Source organism: Mustela nivalis (genome assembly GCF_964662115.1).
Source record: "Mustela nivalis genome assembly, chromosome: 1".
NCBI lineage: Eukaryota > Metazoa > Chordata > Mammalia > Carnivora > Mustelidae > Mustela > Mustela nivalis.
In genome coordinates, this window is record NC_139020.1 from 55,525,314 (window position 1) to 55,547,078 (window position 21,765).

Genomic DNA, 21,765 nt, shown 5'->3' on the forward strand with positions numbered 1-21,765 from the left:
CATTAGTTCACTACTATTTTCATTAATATTCCATATTCTGAGTCCTTCCCCTGCTTCTTTGTTCCAAAGTCTTAACTTTATTTTGATTTCTTACAAAATTATTTTTCATATCATCATCTTCCCTTTTAGGGCACTTTGCCTAAATTTAAAATGGCAGATTCTTTCCCTGCAGATATAACCCACTTTCCGCAAATCACCCTGCAACTATGTATGTATGATTCCCTGGCACTCTCCACATGCCACATTCACAGATTCGAATTCTGATTTAATATATCATACGTTAAATGCAAACTTCTGCCTCATCTGATTCTGAAATTCTGAGATGACTTATCTACATTTTTTAAAGAGAAAACAGGCTTTTAGACTGCTACTGCCAAAGCACATGCCTGTGTACTTGAACATCACTCCTAATGAAATTTTCATGACGTTATTGTCATTTTGCAACAAGGCCTTGCTGATGGTCGGATTATGATTGTAGAGCCTCAGCCCAAAGCAGATAAAGGGTTTTGATTGCAAAATTTACAACTGATATGAAATATTCACAAGAACTATATGAAAGTCCAGATACTGTGACTCAGTAGTTCCCTTCTTGGGAATTTGTTTAAAATAAATAAATATATAAAACAATTCAAGTGTTCCTGAGTGGCTCAGTGGGTTACACATCTGCTCCAGTCATGATCCAAGTTTTATGAGACTGAGCCCTGCATCGGGCTCCTTGCCCAGTGGGGAGTCTGCTTCTCCCTCTCCTCTGCCCCTCCCCCTGCTCATGCACACACACACTCTCTCTAATAAAATCATTAAAAAATTTTTCTAAAAAAAAATCCATCTGTATGAAAATGCTTTTTTTCCATATTATCTATAAATAAGAGAGGAGCAAGATGGCAGAGGTCCCAGGAGTTCAGCTAGATATCAAACCATTCTGAACAGCTACAAACTCAAGAGGAGAGAGAAGAGAACAGCAGCAACCCCAGGAATAGATAATCAACCACTTTCCAGAAGGCAGGATGTGTGGAGAAATCAATCTGATGCAACATGTGGGAAGATAGACCGCAGGGGTAGGGGCTGGCTCCTGGCAAGCGGTAGAGCAGCACAGCACAAAATCAGAACTTTGAGAAGTATTTTCCACTGAGGGATGTCACTCCAGAGGCTAAACATCGGAGGGGAGGACCCCTCGCAGGGACAGTGTGGTCTCAGGACCCATGAGATCACAGAAAAACTGGGGGTGTCTGTGTGCAGCAGAGCTCTCAGGTACTGGAGTGGGGAGACCAGCTGCAGGGATGGAGCTCAGGAGTGGGCTCTCTGCTCGGGATTACCTTAAACCATGATCCAAGGCACAGTCGGACCACTGCTTTTTGAGCAGGGACCCCCATGAGTGGCAGATCTGGGGAGACCCCCTCCTTCCTCCCCTGGGAGGAGCAACACAGGAGCGTTTGGCAGGAATCTGCTGGGTTTAGAGACTCCAAAGGAGGCTGTGCCCCAGAGATAGAAACGCTTGGTCACAGGCTGGTAAGTTTGGAGCATAACTGGAAACCAGGGAGGTGGGAGGGATTGACTGCTTTTCTCTGAGGGCACACTGAGGAGTGGGGCTCAGAATTCTCAGCTCCTATGAGGTAGGAGACTGGAAGGTTGCCATTTTCATTGCTGTTCTCCAAAGCTGTACAGAAAGTGTTCAGGGTACAAAAGCTACCAAGAGCAAACCCAAGCAGATTACTTAGCTTGGCCCCTGGCAAGGGTGGTGCAATTCCGTCTCAGGCAAAGACATTTGAGAATTACCGCAACAGATCCCTCCCCTAGAAAATCAGCAAGAAAATCCAAATTCAAATCCAGCCAAGACCAAGTTAACTAATCAATGAGAAATGTGGAATTCCAGAGGTAGGGGAAAGAAACACAGAATTCATGGTTTTTTTTCCATGATCCTTTAGTCTTTCAAAGTTAAATTTTAAAAATTTTTATTCTTATTCTTTTTGTAATTTATCTTCTTCCTATTTTAATGTTTTTTAATGATTTACATTATCAATATCTTTTTAAAAATCTTTAATTTTCATCGTTATAGTCTTATATTATCCCTTTATTATATTTAACCCTATTTTTTGTATACATATAGGTTTTTCTTCATTAGAATTTTGGAAAACAATTTCTTCTGATAGATCAAAATATACCCTAAACCTAGCAGACAGCTTTGTTCTCATCTCCAGCCTGATTACATTCTTTCTTTTTTTTTCTTTATTCAACCAACTTATCAATTCCTTTTTTAGAATCTTTAATTTTCATATTCATAGTCATATTCCATCTCTTCATCCTGTTTACCCTTATTTTTTTTTTGTGTGTATATATATATATATATATATATATATATATATATATGGTCTTTAAAATTTTGGGAGGTATTTTCTTCTAACAGACCAAAATATACTCAAAATAAAGTGTCTGTCTCTGTTCTATTCACTACTCTAATTATATATACATAAACATATATATATTTTTTTCTTTTTTGCCCCTTTCTTTCTGCCCCAGTTTCAGGTCTCTTCTGATTTGGTTAATGTATATTTTTCTGGGGTTGTTGCTACCCTTTAGGTATTTTGTTCTCTCATTCATCTATTCATATCTGCATAAAATGATAAGGTGGAAAAACTCACCAAAAAAAAAAAAAAAGAAAGAAAAGAACAAGAGGCAGTACCACTGGCTAGGGATCTAATCAATACAGACATTAGTACTATGTCAGAACTAGACGATTCAGAATGACGGTTATCAAGGTGCTAACTGGGCTCAAAAAAAGCAGAGAAATCAAATCCCTTTCTGGAAAAATAAAAAAAAACTAAAATCTGAACAAGTTGAAATAAAAAAAGCTACTAATGAGGGCAGTCAAAAATGGAGGCTCTTACTGGATAAATGATGCAGGAGAGAGAATTAGTGATAAAGAAGACCAAATGATGGAGAATAAAGAAGCCGAGCAAAAGACAACTACTGGACCATGAGGGGAGAATTTGAGAGATAAGTGATACCATGAGATGAAACAATATTAGAATAATTGGGATCCCAGAAGAAGGAGAGAGAGACATGGGGGCAGAAGATATATTGGAGCAAATGATAGTAGAGAATCTCCCTAATATGGTGATGGGAACAAGCATCAAAATCCAGGAGGCACAGAGAACTCCTGTCAAAATCAATAAAAATAGATCCACACCCAGGCATCTACAAGTAAAACTTACAAGTCTCAGTGACAGAGAAAATCCTGAAAGCAGATCAGGACAAGAAGTCTGTAACACACAACAGCAGAAATATTAGAATGGCAGCAGACCTATCCACAGAGACCTGGCAGGCCAGAAAGGACTAGCATGATATATTCCGAGCACCAAATGAGAAAAACATGCAGCTTAGAATACTATATCCAGGGGTTTCTGAGTGGCTCAGTCATTAAGCATCTGCCTTTGGCTCAGGTCATGATCCCAGGATCCTGGGATCAAGCCCCGCGTTGGGCTCTCCACTCGGCGGGAAGCCTGCTTCTCCCTCTCTCACTCCCCCTGCTTGTGTTGCCTCTCTCACTGTGTCTCTGTCTGTCAAATAAATAAAATCTTTTAAAAAGAAAGAAAGAAAGAAAGAATACTATAACCAGCTAGGCTGTCATTGAAAATAGAAGAGAGATTAAAAATCTTCCAGGACAAACAAAAACTAAAAGAATTTGCAAACATGAAACCGGCCTTATAGAAAATATTGAAAGGAGTCCAATAAACAGAGAGAGAGCCTAAAAGTAACAGACCAGAAAGGAACAGAGATGGTATATGGTAATAGTTACCTTATAGGTAATACAATGGAACTAAATTCATATCTTTCAATAGTTACCCTGAATGTAAATGGGCTAAATGTCCCCAATCAAAAGACACAGGGTATCAGAATGGATTAAAAAAAAAAAAAAGACCCATCAATATGATATCTACATGAAACTCATTTTAGACCCAAAGACACATCCAGATTTAAAGTAAGGGGGTGGAAAACAATTTACCATACTAATGGACATCAAAATAAAGCTGGGATGCCAATCCTTCTATCAGATAAATCAGATTTTAAGCCAAAGACTATAATAAGATATGAGGAAGGACACTATATCATACTTAAAGGGTCTGTCCAAGAAGAAGATCTAACAATTTTAAATATCTATGCCCCTGAGAGCAGCCAATTATATAAACCAATTAATAACAAAATCAAGAAATACATCAATAATAATACAATAATAGTAGGGGACTTTAATACCCCCCCTCACTGAAATGGACAGATCATGTAAGCAAAAGATCAACAAGGAAATACTTTAAATGACACATTGGACCAGATGGACATCACAGATATATTTAGAACATTCCATCCCAAAACAACAGAATACACATTCTCCTCTAGGGCACATGGAACATTGTCCAGAACAGATCACATCCTGGGGCATAAATCAGATCTCAACCAGTACAAAAGACTGGCATCATCTCTTACATATTTTTAGACCACAATGCTTTGAAACTAGAACTCTATCACCAGAGGAAAGTTGGAAGAACTCAAATACATGAAGGCTAAAGAGCTTCCTACTAAAGAATGAATGGGTTAACCAGGAAATTAAAGAAGAATTTAAAAAATTCATAGAAACAAATGAAAATGAAAACACAACTGTTCAAATTCTTTGGGACACAGCAAAGGCTGTCCTAAGAGGAAAGTACATAGCAACACAAGAAACAAGAAACAAGAAAGGTCTCAAGTATACAATCTAACCCTACACCTAAAGGAGCTGAAAAAAGAACAGCAAAGAAAGCCTAAACCCAGCAAGAGAAGAGAAATAATAAAGAGCAGTGCAGAAGTCAATGAAATAGAAACCAAAAAACCAAACACCAAAACAAAACAGTACAACAAATTAATGATACTAGAGGATGGTTTTGGGAAAGAATTAATAAGATTGATAAACCCCTGGCCAGACTTATCAAAAAGAAAAGAGAAAGGACCCAAATAAATAAAATCATAAATGAATGAGGAGAGATCACAACTACCACCAATGAAATACAAACAATAACAAGAACATATTATGAGCAACTATACGCCAGCAAATTTGACAACGTAGAAGAAATGAATGCAGTCTTAGAGAAACAGAAACTACCAAAACTGAACCAGGAAGAAATAGAAAACCTGAACAGACTTATAACCAGTAAGGAGATTGAAGCAGTCACTAAACATCTCCCAAAAAACAAGAGCCCAGGACCGACAGCTTCCCAGGGGACTTCTACCAAACATTTAAAGAATTAATACCTGTTCTCCTAAAACTGTTCAATAAAATAGATATGATTCTCTCAATAGATGCTGAAAAAGCATTTGATAAAGTATAGCATCCTTTCTTGATCAAAACTCTTCACAGTGTAGGGGCAGGGGTACATACCTCAATATCATAAAAGCCACCTATGGAAAACCCACAGTGAATACCATTCTCAATGGAGAAAAACTGAGAACTTTTCCCCTAAGGTCAGGAAATAAGGATGTCTACTATTACCACTGCTATTCAACATAGTACTAGAAGTCCTAGCCTCAGCAATCAGACAACAAAAAGAAATAAAAGACATCCGAATCAGCCAAGAAGAAGTCAAACTCTCACTCTTTGCAGATGATATGATACTTTATGTGGAAAACCCAAAAGAATCCATGCCAAATCTTCTAGAACTCATACAGTAATTCACGAAGTATCAGGATATAAAATCAATCCACAGAAATCAGTTGCATTTCTATACACCAACAGCAAAATAGAAGAAAGAGAAATTAAGGAGTCAATCCCATTTACAATTGTACCCAAAACCATAAAATACCTAGGAGTAAACCTAACCAAAGTGGCAAAGCATCTGTACTCAGAAAACTAGAAAGTACTCATGAAAAAAACTGAGGAAGACACAAAGAAATGGAAAACTATTCTATGCTCACAGATTTGAAGAACAAATATTGTGAAAATGTCTATGCTACCTAGAGCAATCTACACATTTAATGCAACCCTATCAATATACCATCAATTTTTTTCAAAGAAATGGAATAAATAATCCTAAAATTTACATGGAACCAGAAAAGACCCTGAATAGCCAGAGGAATGTTGAAAAAGAAAGCCAAAGTTAGTGGCATAATTCCAGACTTCAAGCTTATTACAAAGCTGTCATCATCAAGACAGCATGGTACTGGCACAAAAACAGACACATAGATCAGTGGAACAGAATAGAGTCCAGAAATGGACTCTCAACTCTACGGTCAACTAATCTTTGACAAAGCAGGAAATAATGTCTAACAGAAAAAAGTCTCTTCAACAAATGGTGTTGGTAAAATTGGATAGCCACATGCAGAAGAATGAAACTGGACCATTTCCTTACACCACACACAAAATAAATGAAAGTGGATGAAAGACCTCAATGTGAGACAGGAATACATCAAAATCCTTAAGGAGAACACAAGCAGTAACCTCTTGAACCTCAGCCACATCAACTTCTTCCTAGAAATATCACCAAAAGCAAGAGAAGCAAGGGCAAATGAACTATTGGGGCTTCATCAAGATCAAAAGCTTTTGCACAGCAAGGAAACAGTTAACAAAACCAAAAGACAACCAACACAATGGGAGAAGATATTTGCAAACGACATATCAGATGAAGGGCTAGTATCCAAGATCTATAAAGAACTTACCAAACTTAACACCCAAAGAACAAATAATCCAATCAAGAAATGGGCAGAGAAAGAACCAAGATGCCCTTCAACGGATGAATGGATAAGGAAGATGTGGTCCATATACACTATAGAGTATTATGCCTCCATCAAAAAGGATGAATACCCAACTTTTGTAGCAACATGGACGGGACTGGAAGAGATGATGCTGAGTGAAATAAGTAAGCAGAGAGAGTCAATTATCATATGGTTTCACTTATCTGTGGAGCATAACAAATGGCATGGAGGACATGGGGAGTTAGAGAGGAGATGGGAGTTGGGGGAAATTGGAAGGGCAGGTGAACCATGAGAGACTATGGACTCTGAAAAACAATCTGAGGGTTTTGAAGGGGCGGGGGGTGGCTGTTGGGGTACCAGGTGGTGGGTATTCTAGCGGGCACGGATTGCATGGAGCATTGGGTGTGGTACAAAAATAATGAATACTGTTATGCTGAAAATAAAAAAAAAATAAATTTAAAAAAATAAAGAAAAAAATTTAAAAAATAAAAAAAATGGGCAGAGGACATGAACAGACATTTCTGCAAAGAAGACATTCAAATGGCCACAAGACACATGATAAAGTGCTCAGTATCACTCAGCATCAGGGAAATACAAATCAAAACCACAATAAGATACCACCAGTCAGAATGGCTAAAATTAACCAGTCAGGAAATGACAGATGCTGGCGAGGATGCAGAGAAAGGGGTACCCTCCTGCACTGTTGTGGGAATGTAAGCTGGTACAGCCACTCTGGAAAACAGTATGGAGGTTCCTCAAAAAGTTGAAACTAGAGTTACCCTATGACCCAGCAATTGCACTACTGGGTATTTACCCTAAAGATACAAATGTAGTGATCCAAAGGGGCACGTACACCTGAGTTTATAGCAGCAATGTCCACAATAACCAAAATATGGAAAGAGCCTAGATGCCGATCAGCAGATGAATAAATTAAAAAAATGTGGTACACACACAAACACACACACACACAATGGAATACAATGCAGCCATCAAAAATGAAATCTTGCCATTTGCAATAATGTGGATGGAACTAGAGGGTGTCATGCTGAGTGAAATAAGTCAATCAGAGAAAGATAATTATCGTATGATCTCTCTGATATGAGGAATTTGAGAGGCAGGGTGGGGGGTCATGGCTGGGAAGGGAGAGAAAAAATGAAACCTGATGGGATTGGGAGGGAGACAAAACATAAGAGACTCTTAATCTCACAAAACAAACTGAGGGTTGCTGGGGGTTGGGGGGCAGGGATAGGGTGTTGGGGTTATGGACAGTGGGGAGGGTATGTGCTATGGTGAGTGCTATGAAATATGTAAGCCTGATGATTCACAGACCTGTACCCCTATGAAAAATAATACATTATAAGTTAATATTAAAAAAGCAAAAAAAAATCTAAAAATAATGTAAAATACTTGGACCCATGCTACTATCAAAAATGAAATCGCTATAGAATCTATGATGAATCAATTTAATGCACTATTGTAAAACCACTTATCAAGAAATCATTATAAAATGAGACTTACCAAGACTACATAATAACTTAAAGTTCAGAAGCAAATCGTAAATGCAACAAAAGAAGAAATCACACTTAAAAAACAGAATTGAATAACAAAAAATTGATCAATTATGATAAATTATTTTCTTTAAAATTTTTTAAAAATACTGTCTCACTTTTGACTTTATAATAAACAAAACTGGAAGAAAATGTGTCAGAAAAAAAGTCTGAAGGCTTTAATTTTCCTATTTCTATGTAGAAAATTATTTTCAGAATCAGCAGGACCAAGCCTTCTAAGACCAAAGGTGGAAATTGCATAGTTCCAAGGTTTGAAACTTGTTTAGAACAGATGAAGAATCATGCCCAGGGGCTTTAAGGGGACACCATAACCACAAGAAAAAGAAATGGCAAAGGAGTTGTTACATTACTAAACCATTTGTTCTTGAAACCAAGATTAGGTAAACTGTATTTGATCAGAAGTTCAAGTATCTGAAGTCATAAATGGAAGAAGAGTCAGAGAAAGATCCATCTTCGACTAGAGTATTCTTTCGGCTGTAAGAGTTAACTGTTTTCCAGCCCCTTAATGAAGTTGCATTGGGTGTTAATGTCAGACCCACTGACTTTTCAGAGGGGAAAACTACACATCACTCCTCCCCAGGAGGTGGTACTGCTGTCCCTCTTTCTCACTACTGTGAGACTTGTATCATAAGCCATGAAATGTATAGTATAGATAGCACCCTTGGTAGAGAAATGATGTCTCCTCATTACAACAACCCATCCTCATAAAAATCCTCCACCCTTTCTTTAAAAAGCCTTTCTTACGACGAAACTACAAAAAATGTTAAAAAATCAAACAAATCCAACGTGGTCAATGTTCCAAAATTAAACTGTACATGTCCTGGTCTGACCCATTTTCTTCATTTTGTGATTTAAATGGCTTAAGAAGCTTCTGACTTCATTAAACAATCTGGAAACAGTAAGAACTTTTTCCCCAAAGAAATTAGCTGTCAAATTATTCCTCTAATAATGTGTTTGTTTTCTGATGCTAGTGCTGAAATGCCAAGGCACTCTGACAGATAACTGTTAGAAAATTTGGGTTCAGAGCTTTTAAAGAGCACGAAATACTGGTTTTGGAAGCGGCTGTGAGAAGGGCAGGGCCGTGGGAAGGAGGAGGTGGTAATGGAGGTGCCAGGAACAGGTCTGTGCCTCCTTTCTGATATTGGTGTGTTAATGTTGCCAATGGGTTCCAGCATTTGTACAATAGTAATGAGGCTGGATTTTTTTTCCAAGAGACAAAAATCTTCATTTCAGTATAAATCAAGAATAATACATTAGAATGAAATGAGGAAAAATATAAATTGGAAAAAAGAAAAGATAATCTAAAAGTGCATTATCAAACATTAAATTTTCTAACTGGGGAAGGGACTTTCAAATTTCACCTCAAAGACAGAAGAAATTCTCTGTTAATTTTATGTATTTACTTGAGTCTCAGTCTCTTAATCTAAAATTGCACTGTCTAATATGGTAGCCTCTGGCCATATGTGGCCGTTGGGCCCTAGTCCAAACTGACACATGCTATCTGTGTAAGAAACACACTAGGTTTCAAGGATTTAGTAGGAAAAAGGGTACGAAATGTCTCATTAATATTTTTCATATTAAAATTATATTTTATATATAACTGATTAAACAAAACATTATTAAAATTAATTTGACCGGTTTCTTTTTACTTTTCCTAATGAGGATACTAGAAAATTTAGATTTCATATAGGGTTAATATCTGTGTCTCTCATTCCATTTCCACTGGACAACACCAGTATTTAATTAAAATGAATCAGTCTGAATTTAAATGCTTCAAAATCCCTTCTAGCTCCAGAGTTCTGACACTAAGAGACAAAATAACAAAGTTATTTTGGAGAAACTTAGGTTCAGTCACTGTTTCATTATTTCTCCATCCTTTTCACGCATGCTCACCAATGCTTCCTTATTCTGTTTCCTACGGATCCCTAGCGGCCAGGAAAAATGATGTGCCAATTTATTTAGTTAAAAACTACAACTATGAGATTAAGAGTCACTTATGGTTAAGTGACTCTTAATCTCACAAAACAAACTGAAGGTTGCTGGGGGGAGGGGGTTTGGGAGAAGGGGATGGGATTATGGACATTGGGGAGGGTATGTGCTTTGGTGAGTGTTGTGAAGTGTGTAAACTTGGTGATTCACAGACCTGTACCCCTGGGGATAAAAATATATGTTTATAAAAAATAAAAAATTAAAAAAAAAAAACTACAACTATGAAGTTCATATTGTCATTCTGAATTGTCAGCTGGTCCTATTTCTTTTTGCTTCTCACCATACTGATGCCCCCCCCTTTTTTTTGAGATTTTATTTATTTACTTGAGAGAGAGAGACAAAGCACAAGAAGGGAGAGGGTCAGAGGGAGAAGAGGACGCCAGGCCGATCAGGGAGCCTGATGCAGGACCCCATCCCCGGACTCCCGGATCACAAACCAAGCTAAAGGCAGTCGCCCAAACAACCAAGCCACCCAGGTGCCCACTGATGCCCAATTTTAATGACATGTAATGGATAATGAACTCTGAGGGTTTTTTTCAGTTTTGATATTCATCAAATAGGAGTTTTGGAATTAGAGAAGCTTAGAGGTGCTATTCCAGTGGTTCCCAAATGCGCAGCCACCTCTGAGTCACCTGGGGAACATGTGAAAAATATTGATTCCTGGGCCTGATACTGGGAGACTTCTGACTCAACACAGTCTGAGATAAGACAAAATCCTATACTTCTTAAGAATCTATCCAGGTCATTCAGAGAGTGAGCCAGGTTTGGGAATCAGTGGTCTAGCCTAACTTACTTCATCAGTAATTGGGAAAAAATGTACTGTCCTAGAACCTAGTGGGGAGGTTCCTAGAACCTAAGGACAGGGCCTCAGACCTAGAACCAGGACAAAGAGCTCCAAAGCCAGCTCGCTGCCATCCCTGAGAGACATTCTGTCAAACACAAACACTACTCACTCCTCAAGAGCTCCAGCCATTAGTATATCTTCCTTGTCGGTCTTAATATCCAACTCTGGTTCTCCGCTAAGCAAAAGCTTCAAGTTATAAATAACCAGCAAAGTACCTAGTAGGAAGAAAAGGACATTAGACTTGTCAATACTTTAATTACACTAAATATTAGTTGTAGTGTTATTATCTCATCTATGGAATTAAGCCAACTCTAGACCAAATTTCCTTCTGTACTTCAGTAAGTAATATGCCTGGATAAGTTCTAAGATATAAGTCTCATGGCAAATTCCACTCTCTGCCAAAGAGTGTTGAGTTTCTGCGTTACAGTGCTTATTCCTATTCAATTCATTCTAAGTTTCTCAATGTAGATTCTACACTTTGGCACTCTTTTCATAATTTGCATTATGAAAACCGTTAGGAGTCTGAGTTAAAATTTGTATTGTAGGTAAAGGTCTCACTGGTGGAACTATAATCAATGCACATAAAAACAAAGATGAGTTTTTAAAATTTGTACAGATGCAAAGAATTGCTTTTAGACCCCATAACAGGTGTTGGCAAACTTTTTTTATAAATGGCCAGATAACAAACATTTCAGGCTTTGCAGGCCAAATGGTCTCTACCACGTCTACTCACAACTCACCTCCATCACTGTAGCATGAAAGCTGCCACAGAGAATACATAAATGAATGAGTGTGGCTATATTTCAATAAAACTTCATTTACAAAAACAAGCATCGCTGGGTTTGAACTGCAGGTCACATTTGCTGACTCTGGCTCTAGAGCATAGTTAACAAAATAATCCAAATTCTTTACAAAATTGATTATGATACAGAGGCAAACAGGATTGTCAGAGAAATTAAAAGAACAACCAATTATACTTCTCTTGGTAGTACTAAAACACAAGAGAGAACAAACAGCACAGTGACTAAATCCTAATCAACCATTTATTTACCAGCACAATGACCTCAGATAAGTTTCCTAACCTCTTTGAACCTAATTTTTTCTAATCTACACAACAGAACACATAAATTGTTTTGAGAATTAAATGTGTTAATTTTTTTTTTTTTTTATTGCATATTGTATATAATATATTTACTATGTTCATAATATATTCATATCTATGTATCACAGGGATTCTAATTTTAAGACTATACAGAGAACTTCATTGGCAATTTAAGAAATTTTCAGGGATCATTTTCAGCATGCTTGATTTACTTCTGATGCACAGTCTAAAAATCTAAACAGCTTGTGAGTCGTGACTCTACCATACCAAAAGGAAAACACTGAGATTACTGGGCAGAGCATGAGAATGAAGACATGACAAATCCATGTCTGCTCAGGCTAGTCTGGTTAAAGGGAACAAGAGACAGTACATTCATGTGAATACACAAGGTCAGTCAACAATGGACATCACATCAAGAATTAAAACAAAACAAAACAAAAAACCCCAAAACAGTTCATGAGCCATTTCCCATTGTTTTCTTTTTAAAAATCTAAAACAGTAAGATCTTGAGGTCATAAATAAAGAAAAAAATCTTAACATACTGGCTTATTCTCATTAAAGGTTTGTCACTTTCATATATTTTTCAAAGAGTATTTTAAAAAGAACACATTAAGAAAAAAATCACTTTAAAGTTTTCCAGTAATTTTACTCTATATACATTAATTCTAATCATTTAACCCTGAAAACAATCTTTACTTGTACAATGTAAAAATATTTTTGACAGTGACTAGAAAAATTCCATTACTGTAAAGCTACAAACAAATTTATGCTCCTAAGAGCAAAGATAATAAAGCAAAAATAATAATTATACTAGTGATAAGCACCAAGATGAATTTTTTTTTGCATTTAGGGCCTGATTGGTTGTATTTAAACATAACCTCTGCAACACTTTATTTGGCAAAAAAAAAAAAAAAAAAAAAAGGTGGGGGGGATTAAAAAGTATACATACAGAGGTCTGGAAATAATGAAGAATGCCCACTTTAAAAATAAAACAGTAAAATCATACTTTTTAAATTAATATGACATTTACAAAATATATTCATGTCACTTCTCTTCGTCTTTATACAATTTAGATTGCTCCTTTTTTTTTTAATGTGTTGTCACACTAATATAAATAAATACACTGAACCATGGGAGTCTGCTGTAATGAATCCAAATCATTAAGAACTAGATCCAATAGCTCAAACAATCTTAGTTGCAACTCACTCCAACTACTGAGATAGATTATTATTTACCTTTGTAATTTTTTAAAAGCCTTAGCCAGATGAGATATCGTATGTGTAAGTGTGTGTGTGTGTGTGTGTGTGCATATATGAATGTGCGTGTATGCATGTGCCAGAGCAGTGTGAGTACAACCCAGAAACAGCAGTGATATACACACGAGTCTACACAACGGCCTGCACGACACGGGCAGCCGGACACTGAATACCCCTCCAAACAAACCTGAGGCTGAGAAATGAGGAAATGAGGGGATCTGTCATCATATTGCAGAATTAACAACAGGTCTGAAAAATGAAGACAGGTAGGAGGCCTTGGCCAAGATGTTCCCCTGACGCTGGAGGACGAGAAGCAGCGACAGTCACTTTTGCAGGCAGGGATCAGGGGACCGGATCTGGCTGCAGTGGTAGGGATTCCCTGGGTCTGCAGCCGAGGATCCCTGCAACTTCCTTCCCCAAAGGGCATCTGTCGTGGCCTCTGGCAGTGGCCTCCACCTCACCCAGTGACCTCTATGGGATCCCAGCTTGTGAGCTGGGGTATCCCCTCCTGCTGGCCACAACCGTTAGCTCAATACAGACACTATCCCTTCTGGAGGCTTGGCCGAAAACCATCCCTACTTTCCATTTTCAACACAGTTTCAGAAGGGGAGGCTCCTTCTGTCCCTGTGGGGTCCCTGAGTTTGAGGTAATGCCAACACCCCATACGCTGGAGAGCAATGACGTAGGAAGTCAGGCAGTCCACTTTAGAACTCAAGCAATCGACATTCAATATGAGCCAGTTTTTGTTATCGCAGTAATAGCTCTCAGTGAGATAGTTTCTCTACACAACTTCTAACGTATGGGGTAAAGAAAAAAAAAGTATTGCTGGAAGATGAAAGATTTTTTAAAGTGTCTTGTTGAAACTCATTAAAGGAAGGAAAAGGAAACCGATTACTTGTTCACCTTCTTGGTTCCTGTCCTTGGCTTTCAAGGTCAAAGAGCACCAAGGTTCCTGTTAAGTTACTTAAAGGTTCTCCTGGCCCCTCCACCCACACAATCCTAGGGAATTCCTTGGCCCTCTACTTTCCAAATTTGTAATCATATCCCTGGGTGTGTCTATACAGCTTGTTAATTCAGTTTCAAAATCCACAGCATTTTTTTTTTCAACAAAACGAGATAGTTACATTCTTTAAATGCCAGCCATGAAATCATCATGTGAAAAAAAGAACAAGTTAGATTATATATACATAAATTGAATACAATTTTCTCCTTTTTAAAGGTGTATGTTGAAGACGTGTTTAAGAGTGTTTCTAAAGAAAAGGCCTTAGGGAAGGAGCCCCATACTGTGTCCCACAGTCTGATGCTCTGTCCCTGTGCTGTCAGTTCTTAAGCTACACTCTAGCTATGACTTGCGTCATGAACGCCACCTCCCCAAATGGGCACATTAGATGCAGAGACAAACTTCGTTTATAACTCAGTTAATTTTAGTCACACCAGAAAAATGATCTAACCTGTCCAAACATGCAACTTCTTTCTTCCCCCATTAACTAAACCCCCTTCTTTAAAAAAAAAAAAAAAAAAAATAGGTCAGATTGGAGGGTCAAGTTAAAATCCACCAGATTTCAGGTTAAACTCTCAGGGTAGCATGATTTCAAATTCATAGCAGCCTTCAGTTTTCTGTATTTTCCTATATTTATCACAAGTAAACTTCCTGGACCATAATATTTAGGGAGAAATTAAAAGGGTTTTATAGTATAGTATAGTATAGTATAGTATAGTATAAAGTTCCAGAAATTCTCAGTTTATCAGGGTTTACTCTGAGCTCAATGTCCTACAACGTCTACACGATACAAGTACGTGAACAAGAAGGATTTGAAATACAAAAAACCCTTAGCTCTGTGTCATAAATAAATTTGGGTAAAAACGCAAGCCTTCCACTGAATCATCTCGGCAAAGATGGCCCATCTTCTCTGCAAGAAGCAACCTTTCCTTAGCCAGGAGGACAGACATTCCCACCAGCTTAGCAAACTCTTCTGATGTCAGGGATCCCTTTTCTGAAACTGTCTCCAAGGCTGAGGCCACCATTTCCTCTTCCTTATGGCTCTGAAGCTCAATTACCATGACGCCACTGTCAAAAACTCGGAGCCTGAGAGGTAATTTTAGCGCTTCCAGCATCTTGCAAGCATTCACTAAATCTTCTGGTGAGAGCAATTCCATTCCTCGAGCTCGGTTTACTAAACAGTACACCTCCGTGAGTGACATTATTCCCCCTCGTTCCTCTAGCGGTGCCTGCAGCATCCCAGCCAGCTGCTTGGCCAGCTGCATGTGGTACTGTGTGCCCGAGCCGTAGGTTTCCCTGGTAACTGGGTTAGCTATTCCCATGCTCAGCAAATAGGACTTAAACCTGATGGTCTCATCTTCTGTGATGTCACCTTGCTTGTCTTTGATCTTATTAGCAATTGATTTTGATAACTCCACCATTTCCTTAGCCTTGACCATTAGCTTGCTGAGGTCTTCAAAGGCCTCAGAAATGTTTTTGTCCGTTTCTTTCCTTTTTTCTTCCAATTTCCTTTCAATGCCTACAATTCCTACAGCCCTTATTCTTCCTGGCTGGGGTCCTCTATTTGTTTGCAATGATTGGGAAACTGGCATATTCTCCCATCTTCTCTGTGTCATTTCCTCAGATAAACGCCTGTAAAACTCAATCTGGCCATGTTCTTTGAAGGAGAGTTTGATGTAGGAGTTCTTACTGCTCTGGAATGGACCAGGTTCTTTGTTGGGTGGAGCTGGGTGAAGATGAACCACTATTTTGGCACTTTTCCCAATTCCAGCTGCCTGTTCTTCAATGAACACGATTTGGGAAAGAGGAATGGCCATGCAGCACTCATGATTTTTCTGATCTCTCCAAATTAGTCGGTGTGTACTAAGAAGGAGGGTCCCAGCATCAAATTTTATCTTCTCCTCGCCGTCGTAGATGCGCACTCCGCGCTGCTGGATCACCAGGGTCTCGTTGATCTCCAGGAGGCCGCTCGTCCACAAGAAGCGGTCCATGGCCGCCGACAGGCCGGCCTCTGCCGCTTGCCCGCGCCGGCGCCCGGGGGCGGCGAGCCGAGCGCTGGGCAGCCTCTAAATGTGTTAATTTTTAATAAAACATTTAGAAAAGTATTCAAGAAACAGCACACCATTCATTAGTACTTACATGAGTATTTCACAATTAAAAGTCAGCTAACAAGTTAACATTTGCTGTCCTTAAATTATGTCATGAATAGGGGTGCATGGGTGGCTCAGTCGGTTGAGGGTCTGACTTAATTTCAGCTGAGGTCATGATCTCCAGGTTGCGAAATCAAGGCCCAACTTGGGTTCTGCGCTAAGCGTGCAACCTGCCTAAGATTTTCTCTCTCTTTTTCCTTCTGTCCCTCCCTCACTGCTTGCATCCACTCTTTACCCAAAAATTAAAAAAAAAAAGTATAACATGTATATGTTAAGAAGATTAATATTTATTGAATTGCCAATAGTTTTCCTCTAAAAGGGAAAGGATGACAAAAAATAATTTTTAAACAAAATGCCATAAATTAGAGAAGAAATTTTGAAGGTAATACCAGCCAAGTCAGAAACAAATTTTTCAGAATTTCAGTGGGTTAAGTGCCTGCCTTTGGCCAAGGTCATGATCCCAGGGTCGTGGGGTAGAACAGGGAGCCTGCTTCTCTCTCTCCCTCTATGTCTCCCCCTGGCTTGCACTTGCTCAAATAAATATATATTTATTATATATTATTTAATATATATTATATGTAATTACCATATATTATATAATTATAATTATATAATTAAATTATATAGTATATATTATATATAATTATTATCTATAATATATATTTTTACATAATTATTAATTATATATATATACACATATGTATATAAAATCTTAAAAAAAAGATTTTCACTAAAAACATTATCTAAATCAAGGAGTTCCAAAAAGGAAAATGCACATAGTTTTCTCTAGAGTAGGATTCTTCTTGTTTCCAGATAAGAAAGGCAAACATCTAGAGAAAGACTGGCACTGGAAAATGTTAGTAGACACAGGGCATTCTACATGTTGAGTAGAAGGCTGGTGTAGGTTGAAAGAATACAGAAAAAACAGAAACTCTATGCCTCAGAAACCTGGATTCACTGGCTTATAAACTGCTAACTGTCTTATATATGTGAGATCATCTACTCGTAGACCCTGCAGTAAGCATGTCCTAAATCTGCTATGTAGTGCAGGGACTACGGATTCCCTGGGGTCACAGACTATGCCAGCCCTTCTCACCCAGCCTTCACCAAGCTCATCCAAGTACAACTTTGGACTTGGAGCTATTCATGTTTGGATTCACTTAAGACAAAATTCCTGTGGATACAATGAATGACTGCCCCCATGTAAGATCCCGCATGGTATTACAAATAGAAAAAAATATAAAAGTGTATGCAGAGTATCTTTTGAAAGATACTAAAAATGAAATACTTCTAACAAAACTGCAGAGTTTTGATGATCTTACCACATTTCCCATAGATCATATCAAACTGCTGCATCAGTTCAGCTTCATTTCTAAATGGAGAGTACTTAAAAATTATAGACAATTCCGTTGATAGTTTTTGAGGATCATCTGTGACAGATTTTCTGGTTCTTGTTAACCATGAAGGTATTGGAACTACAACCTATAAAACACACACACACATACACCCATCAATTTACTACGAAGTACACAAATAAAAACCATCATCCTTTCATTTGATCCTGATTCAGTCCATTCATCATCTAGTCAAAGTACAACACACAAAGTTAAAAGTTTATTTCCCCCTGTATTCTATTTTTATAAGAAAGAGACAAAAACTAATTATGTATACTCAAAGAGTATTATTCTAAAAGGCTCCAATGTAGAATGTGGGGACAGATGGAATCTACTTCAGCCCCTAACGAAATATGGGTAGGATGGCAGAGGGAACAACAGTGTCAGCATGTTAGAAGCTGAAGAGTACATGGCAGCAAATCCAGGAAAACCAATCTGAGGCCCGTGCCAGAAGAGAAAACCAGTCTGATTATTATTTGGAATACCCTAAAAGACTCAGAGATGGATGGCATGAGTTCACTTCGAGGATGGGAGAAAGGGGAAGAGAAATAGAAGTAGCATCCAGATCCCTATCTGGCACTAGCTTCCCCACCTCCACAGAGACTAGATGCTTATTCTCTGGAAAGAGCAGAACAAAGCATTTCTAGATTAGAGGATATATCAGGTACAGTTGTCAGGGGGACCTTACTGAGATTGGCGGGGTTAAAGAATACATACTGGGTGCTGAGAACCCAGATTTCTTCTCTCATTTAGGTCCCAGAAAGCTGTCAGCTAGGGGCGCCTGGGTGGCTCAGTGGGTTAAGCCGCTGCCTTCGGCTCAGGTCATGATCTCAGGGTGCTGGGATCGAGTCCCGCATCGGGCTCTCTGCTCGGCAGGGAGCCTGCTTCCTTCTCTCTCTCTCTGCCTGCCTCTCAGTGAACTTGTGATTTCTCTCTGTCAAATAAATAAATAAATAATCTTAAAAAAAAAAAAAAAAGAAAGCTGTCAGCTAGTCCTTCAGGCAGAAGACTGTAGGATCCTTCTCTGGGAAACTGGACTAGCCCAGAAGGAAAGACATAATGAAAATTACACTGAGGGTTTCCTAACAATACAGCTCAGCTAGGGCTCACTATTATGACACTCATAGCCGCCAAGACCCCCACCCCCAACCCCACTCTTGCAGAGCTTTCCGTTGAAACTGTACTGGAATACTCTTTAAAGTATTCAGGCTTGATAACCATCTGAGAAAAGCCTCTAATATGATAAAAACAGATTAAATAAATAAGCACAAACAAAGCAACTCATCAGAAACCAAAACCGTACAAGGAAGATGAAAATTTTGGGAAAAATCATTGTTAACACCTTCAGAGTGCTAAAAGGCCACCTTGCTTAAGACTGTTTGGATCTGGAGTGCCTGGTAGGCTCAGTGGGTTAAAACCTCTGCCTTAGGCTCAGGTCATGATCCCAGGGTCCTGGGATCAGGGCCCACATCAGGCTCTCTGCTCAACAGGGAGCCTTCTTCTCCTTCTCTCTGCCTGCCTCTCTGCCTACTTGTGATTTCTGTCTGTCAAATAAATAAATAAAATCTTAAAAAAAAAAGAATTTTTGGATCAACCAGGAAATCAAAGAACTTAAACAATTCATGGAAACCAATGAGAATGAAGACACTTCAGTCCACAACCTATGGGATACAGCAAAGGCGGTCCTAATGGGGAAATACATAGCCATCCAAGCCTCCCTCAAAAAAACTGAAAATCCAGAATACACCAGCTCTCTTTACACCTTAAAGAATCAACAACAAATTAAGCCAACTCCATGCAAGAGATGGGAAATAATAAGATTGAGCAGAGATCAATGAGAGAGAAACCAGAGATACAGTAGAACGCATCAACAAAACTAGAAGCTGGTTTTTTGAAAGAATCAATAAGATCTATAAACCATTGGCCAAACTAATCCAAAAGAAGAGAGGACCCAAATTAATAAAATTATGAATGAAAAGGGCGAGATCATGAATAACAGCAAGGAAATAGAAACAATCATCAGAAATTATTATCAACAGTTATATGCCAATAAATTAAGCAACCTAGATGATATGGATGCATTCCTGGAAACCTATAAACTTCCAAAGCTGAATAAGGAAGAAACTGACAACCTAAGTACACCAATATCTAGTAACTAGATTGAAGCAGTGATCAAAACCTCCAAAAAACAAAAGCCCAGCACCTGACAGATTCCTTGGGGAATACTACAGAACTTTCAAAGAAGAAATAATACCTTTTCTCCTGAAGCTGTTTCAAAAAATTGAAGCAGAAGGAAAACTTCCTATGCAGCCAGTATTACCCAGATCCCCAAACCAGGTAAAAACCCCACCAAAAAGAATTTCAGACCAATATCCCTTATGAATATGCATGCTAAGATTCTCAACAAGATCCTAGCTAATATGATCCAACAGTATATTAAAAATATTATCCACCGTGACCAGGTGGGGTTTATCCGTGGGATGCAGGGGTGGTTCAGAATTCACAAACCAATCAATGTGATAGAACAAATCAGTAAGAGTGGAGAGAATAACCACAGGTCCTCTGAATTGATGCAGAAAAGCATTTGACAAGATACAGCATCCATTCCTGATTAAAATGCTTCAAAGTATAGGGATAGAGGGAACATTCCTGAACTTCATAAAATCTATCTATGAAAAACCCACAGCAAAGATCATCCTCAATGGAGAAAAGCTGACAGCTTTCCCTTTGAGATCAAGAATACAGCAAGGATGCCCACTCTTGCCACTCTTGTTCAACATATTATTAGAAGTCCCAGCAACAGCAATCAGACGACAAAGAGAAATAAAAGGTACTCAAATTGGCAATGAAAAAGTCAAACCCTCCCTCTTCACAGATGACATGATACTTTAGATGGAAAACTCAAAAGACTCCACTCCCAAACTACTAGAACTTATACAGCAATTCAGTAATGTGGCAGGATACAAAATCAATGTACAGAAATCAGTTGCTTTCTTATACACTAACAATGGAAATACACAAAGGGAAATGAAAGAAATGATTCCACTTACTATAGCACCAAAAACCATAAGATATCTGGGAATAAACCTAATCGAAGAGGTAAAGGATCTGTATTCAACAAACTACAGAACACTCATGAAAGAAACTGAAGACACAAAAAGATGGAAGACTATTCCATGCTCAGGGATCAGAAGAATAAACATTGTTAAAATGTCTATACTGCCTAGAGAAATCTATACTTTAAATGCCATCCTACCAAAATTCTACTGGCATTTTTCAAAGAGCTGAGGCAAACAACCCTAAAATTTGTATGGAACCAGAAGAGACCCCAAGTTGCTAAGGAAATGTTGAAAAAGAAAAACCAAACTAGAAGCATCACATTGCCTGATTTCAAGCTTTACTACAAAGCTGTGATCACCAAGACAGCATGGTACTGGCACAAAAACAGATACATAGACCAGTGGAACAGAGTAGAGAGCCCAGATATGGACCCTCAACTCTATGGTCAAATAATCTTCAACAAAGCAGGAAAAAATATCCAGTGAAAAAAAGACAGGCTCTTCAATAAATGGTGCTGGGAAAATTGGACAGCTACGTGTAGAAGAATGAAACTCGACCATTCTCTTACACCATACACAAAGATAAAATCGAAATGGATAAAAGACCTCAACGTGAGGCAGGAATCCATCAGAATCCTAGAGGAGAACACAGGCAGTAACCTCTTCAACATCGGCTATGGCAACTTCTT

General features: G+C 38.4%; 2 protein-coding genes across 2 annotated transcripts in view; both read right to left on the reverse strand.

Moving 5' to 3' along the window:
- The window catches only part of MORC1 (MORC family CW-type zinc finger 1), a gene marked incomplete at both ends in the record, with an annotated part of 186,278 nt that overhangs the window by 141,782 nt on the left and 22,731 nt on the right, over positions 1-21,765 (reverse strand). The window contains 2 exons of the mRNA XM_082711563.1: positions 11,225-11,330; positions 17,946-18,105. Of these exons, the coding sequence (XP_082567689.1) occupies positions 11,225-11,330; positions 17,946-18,105 (266 nt within the window). The remainder of the gene's footprint in view (positions 1-11,224; positions 11,331-17,945; positions 18,106-21,765) is intronic.
- On the reverse strand, positions 12,408-16,532 carry LOC309864063 (vacuolar protein-sorting-associated protein 36). Its single transcript, XM_082729420.1, has one exon. It carries the CDS (start codon positions 16,462-16,464, stop codon positions 15,304-15,306), a length of 1,161 nt encoding a protein of 386 aa, XP_082585546.1. The 5' UTR covers positions 16,465-16,532; the 3' UTR covers positions 12,408-15,303.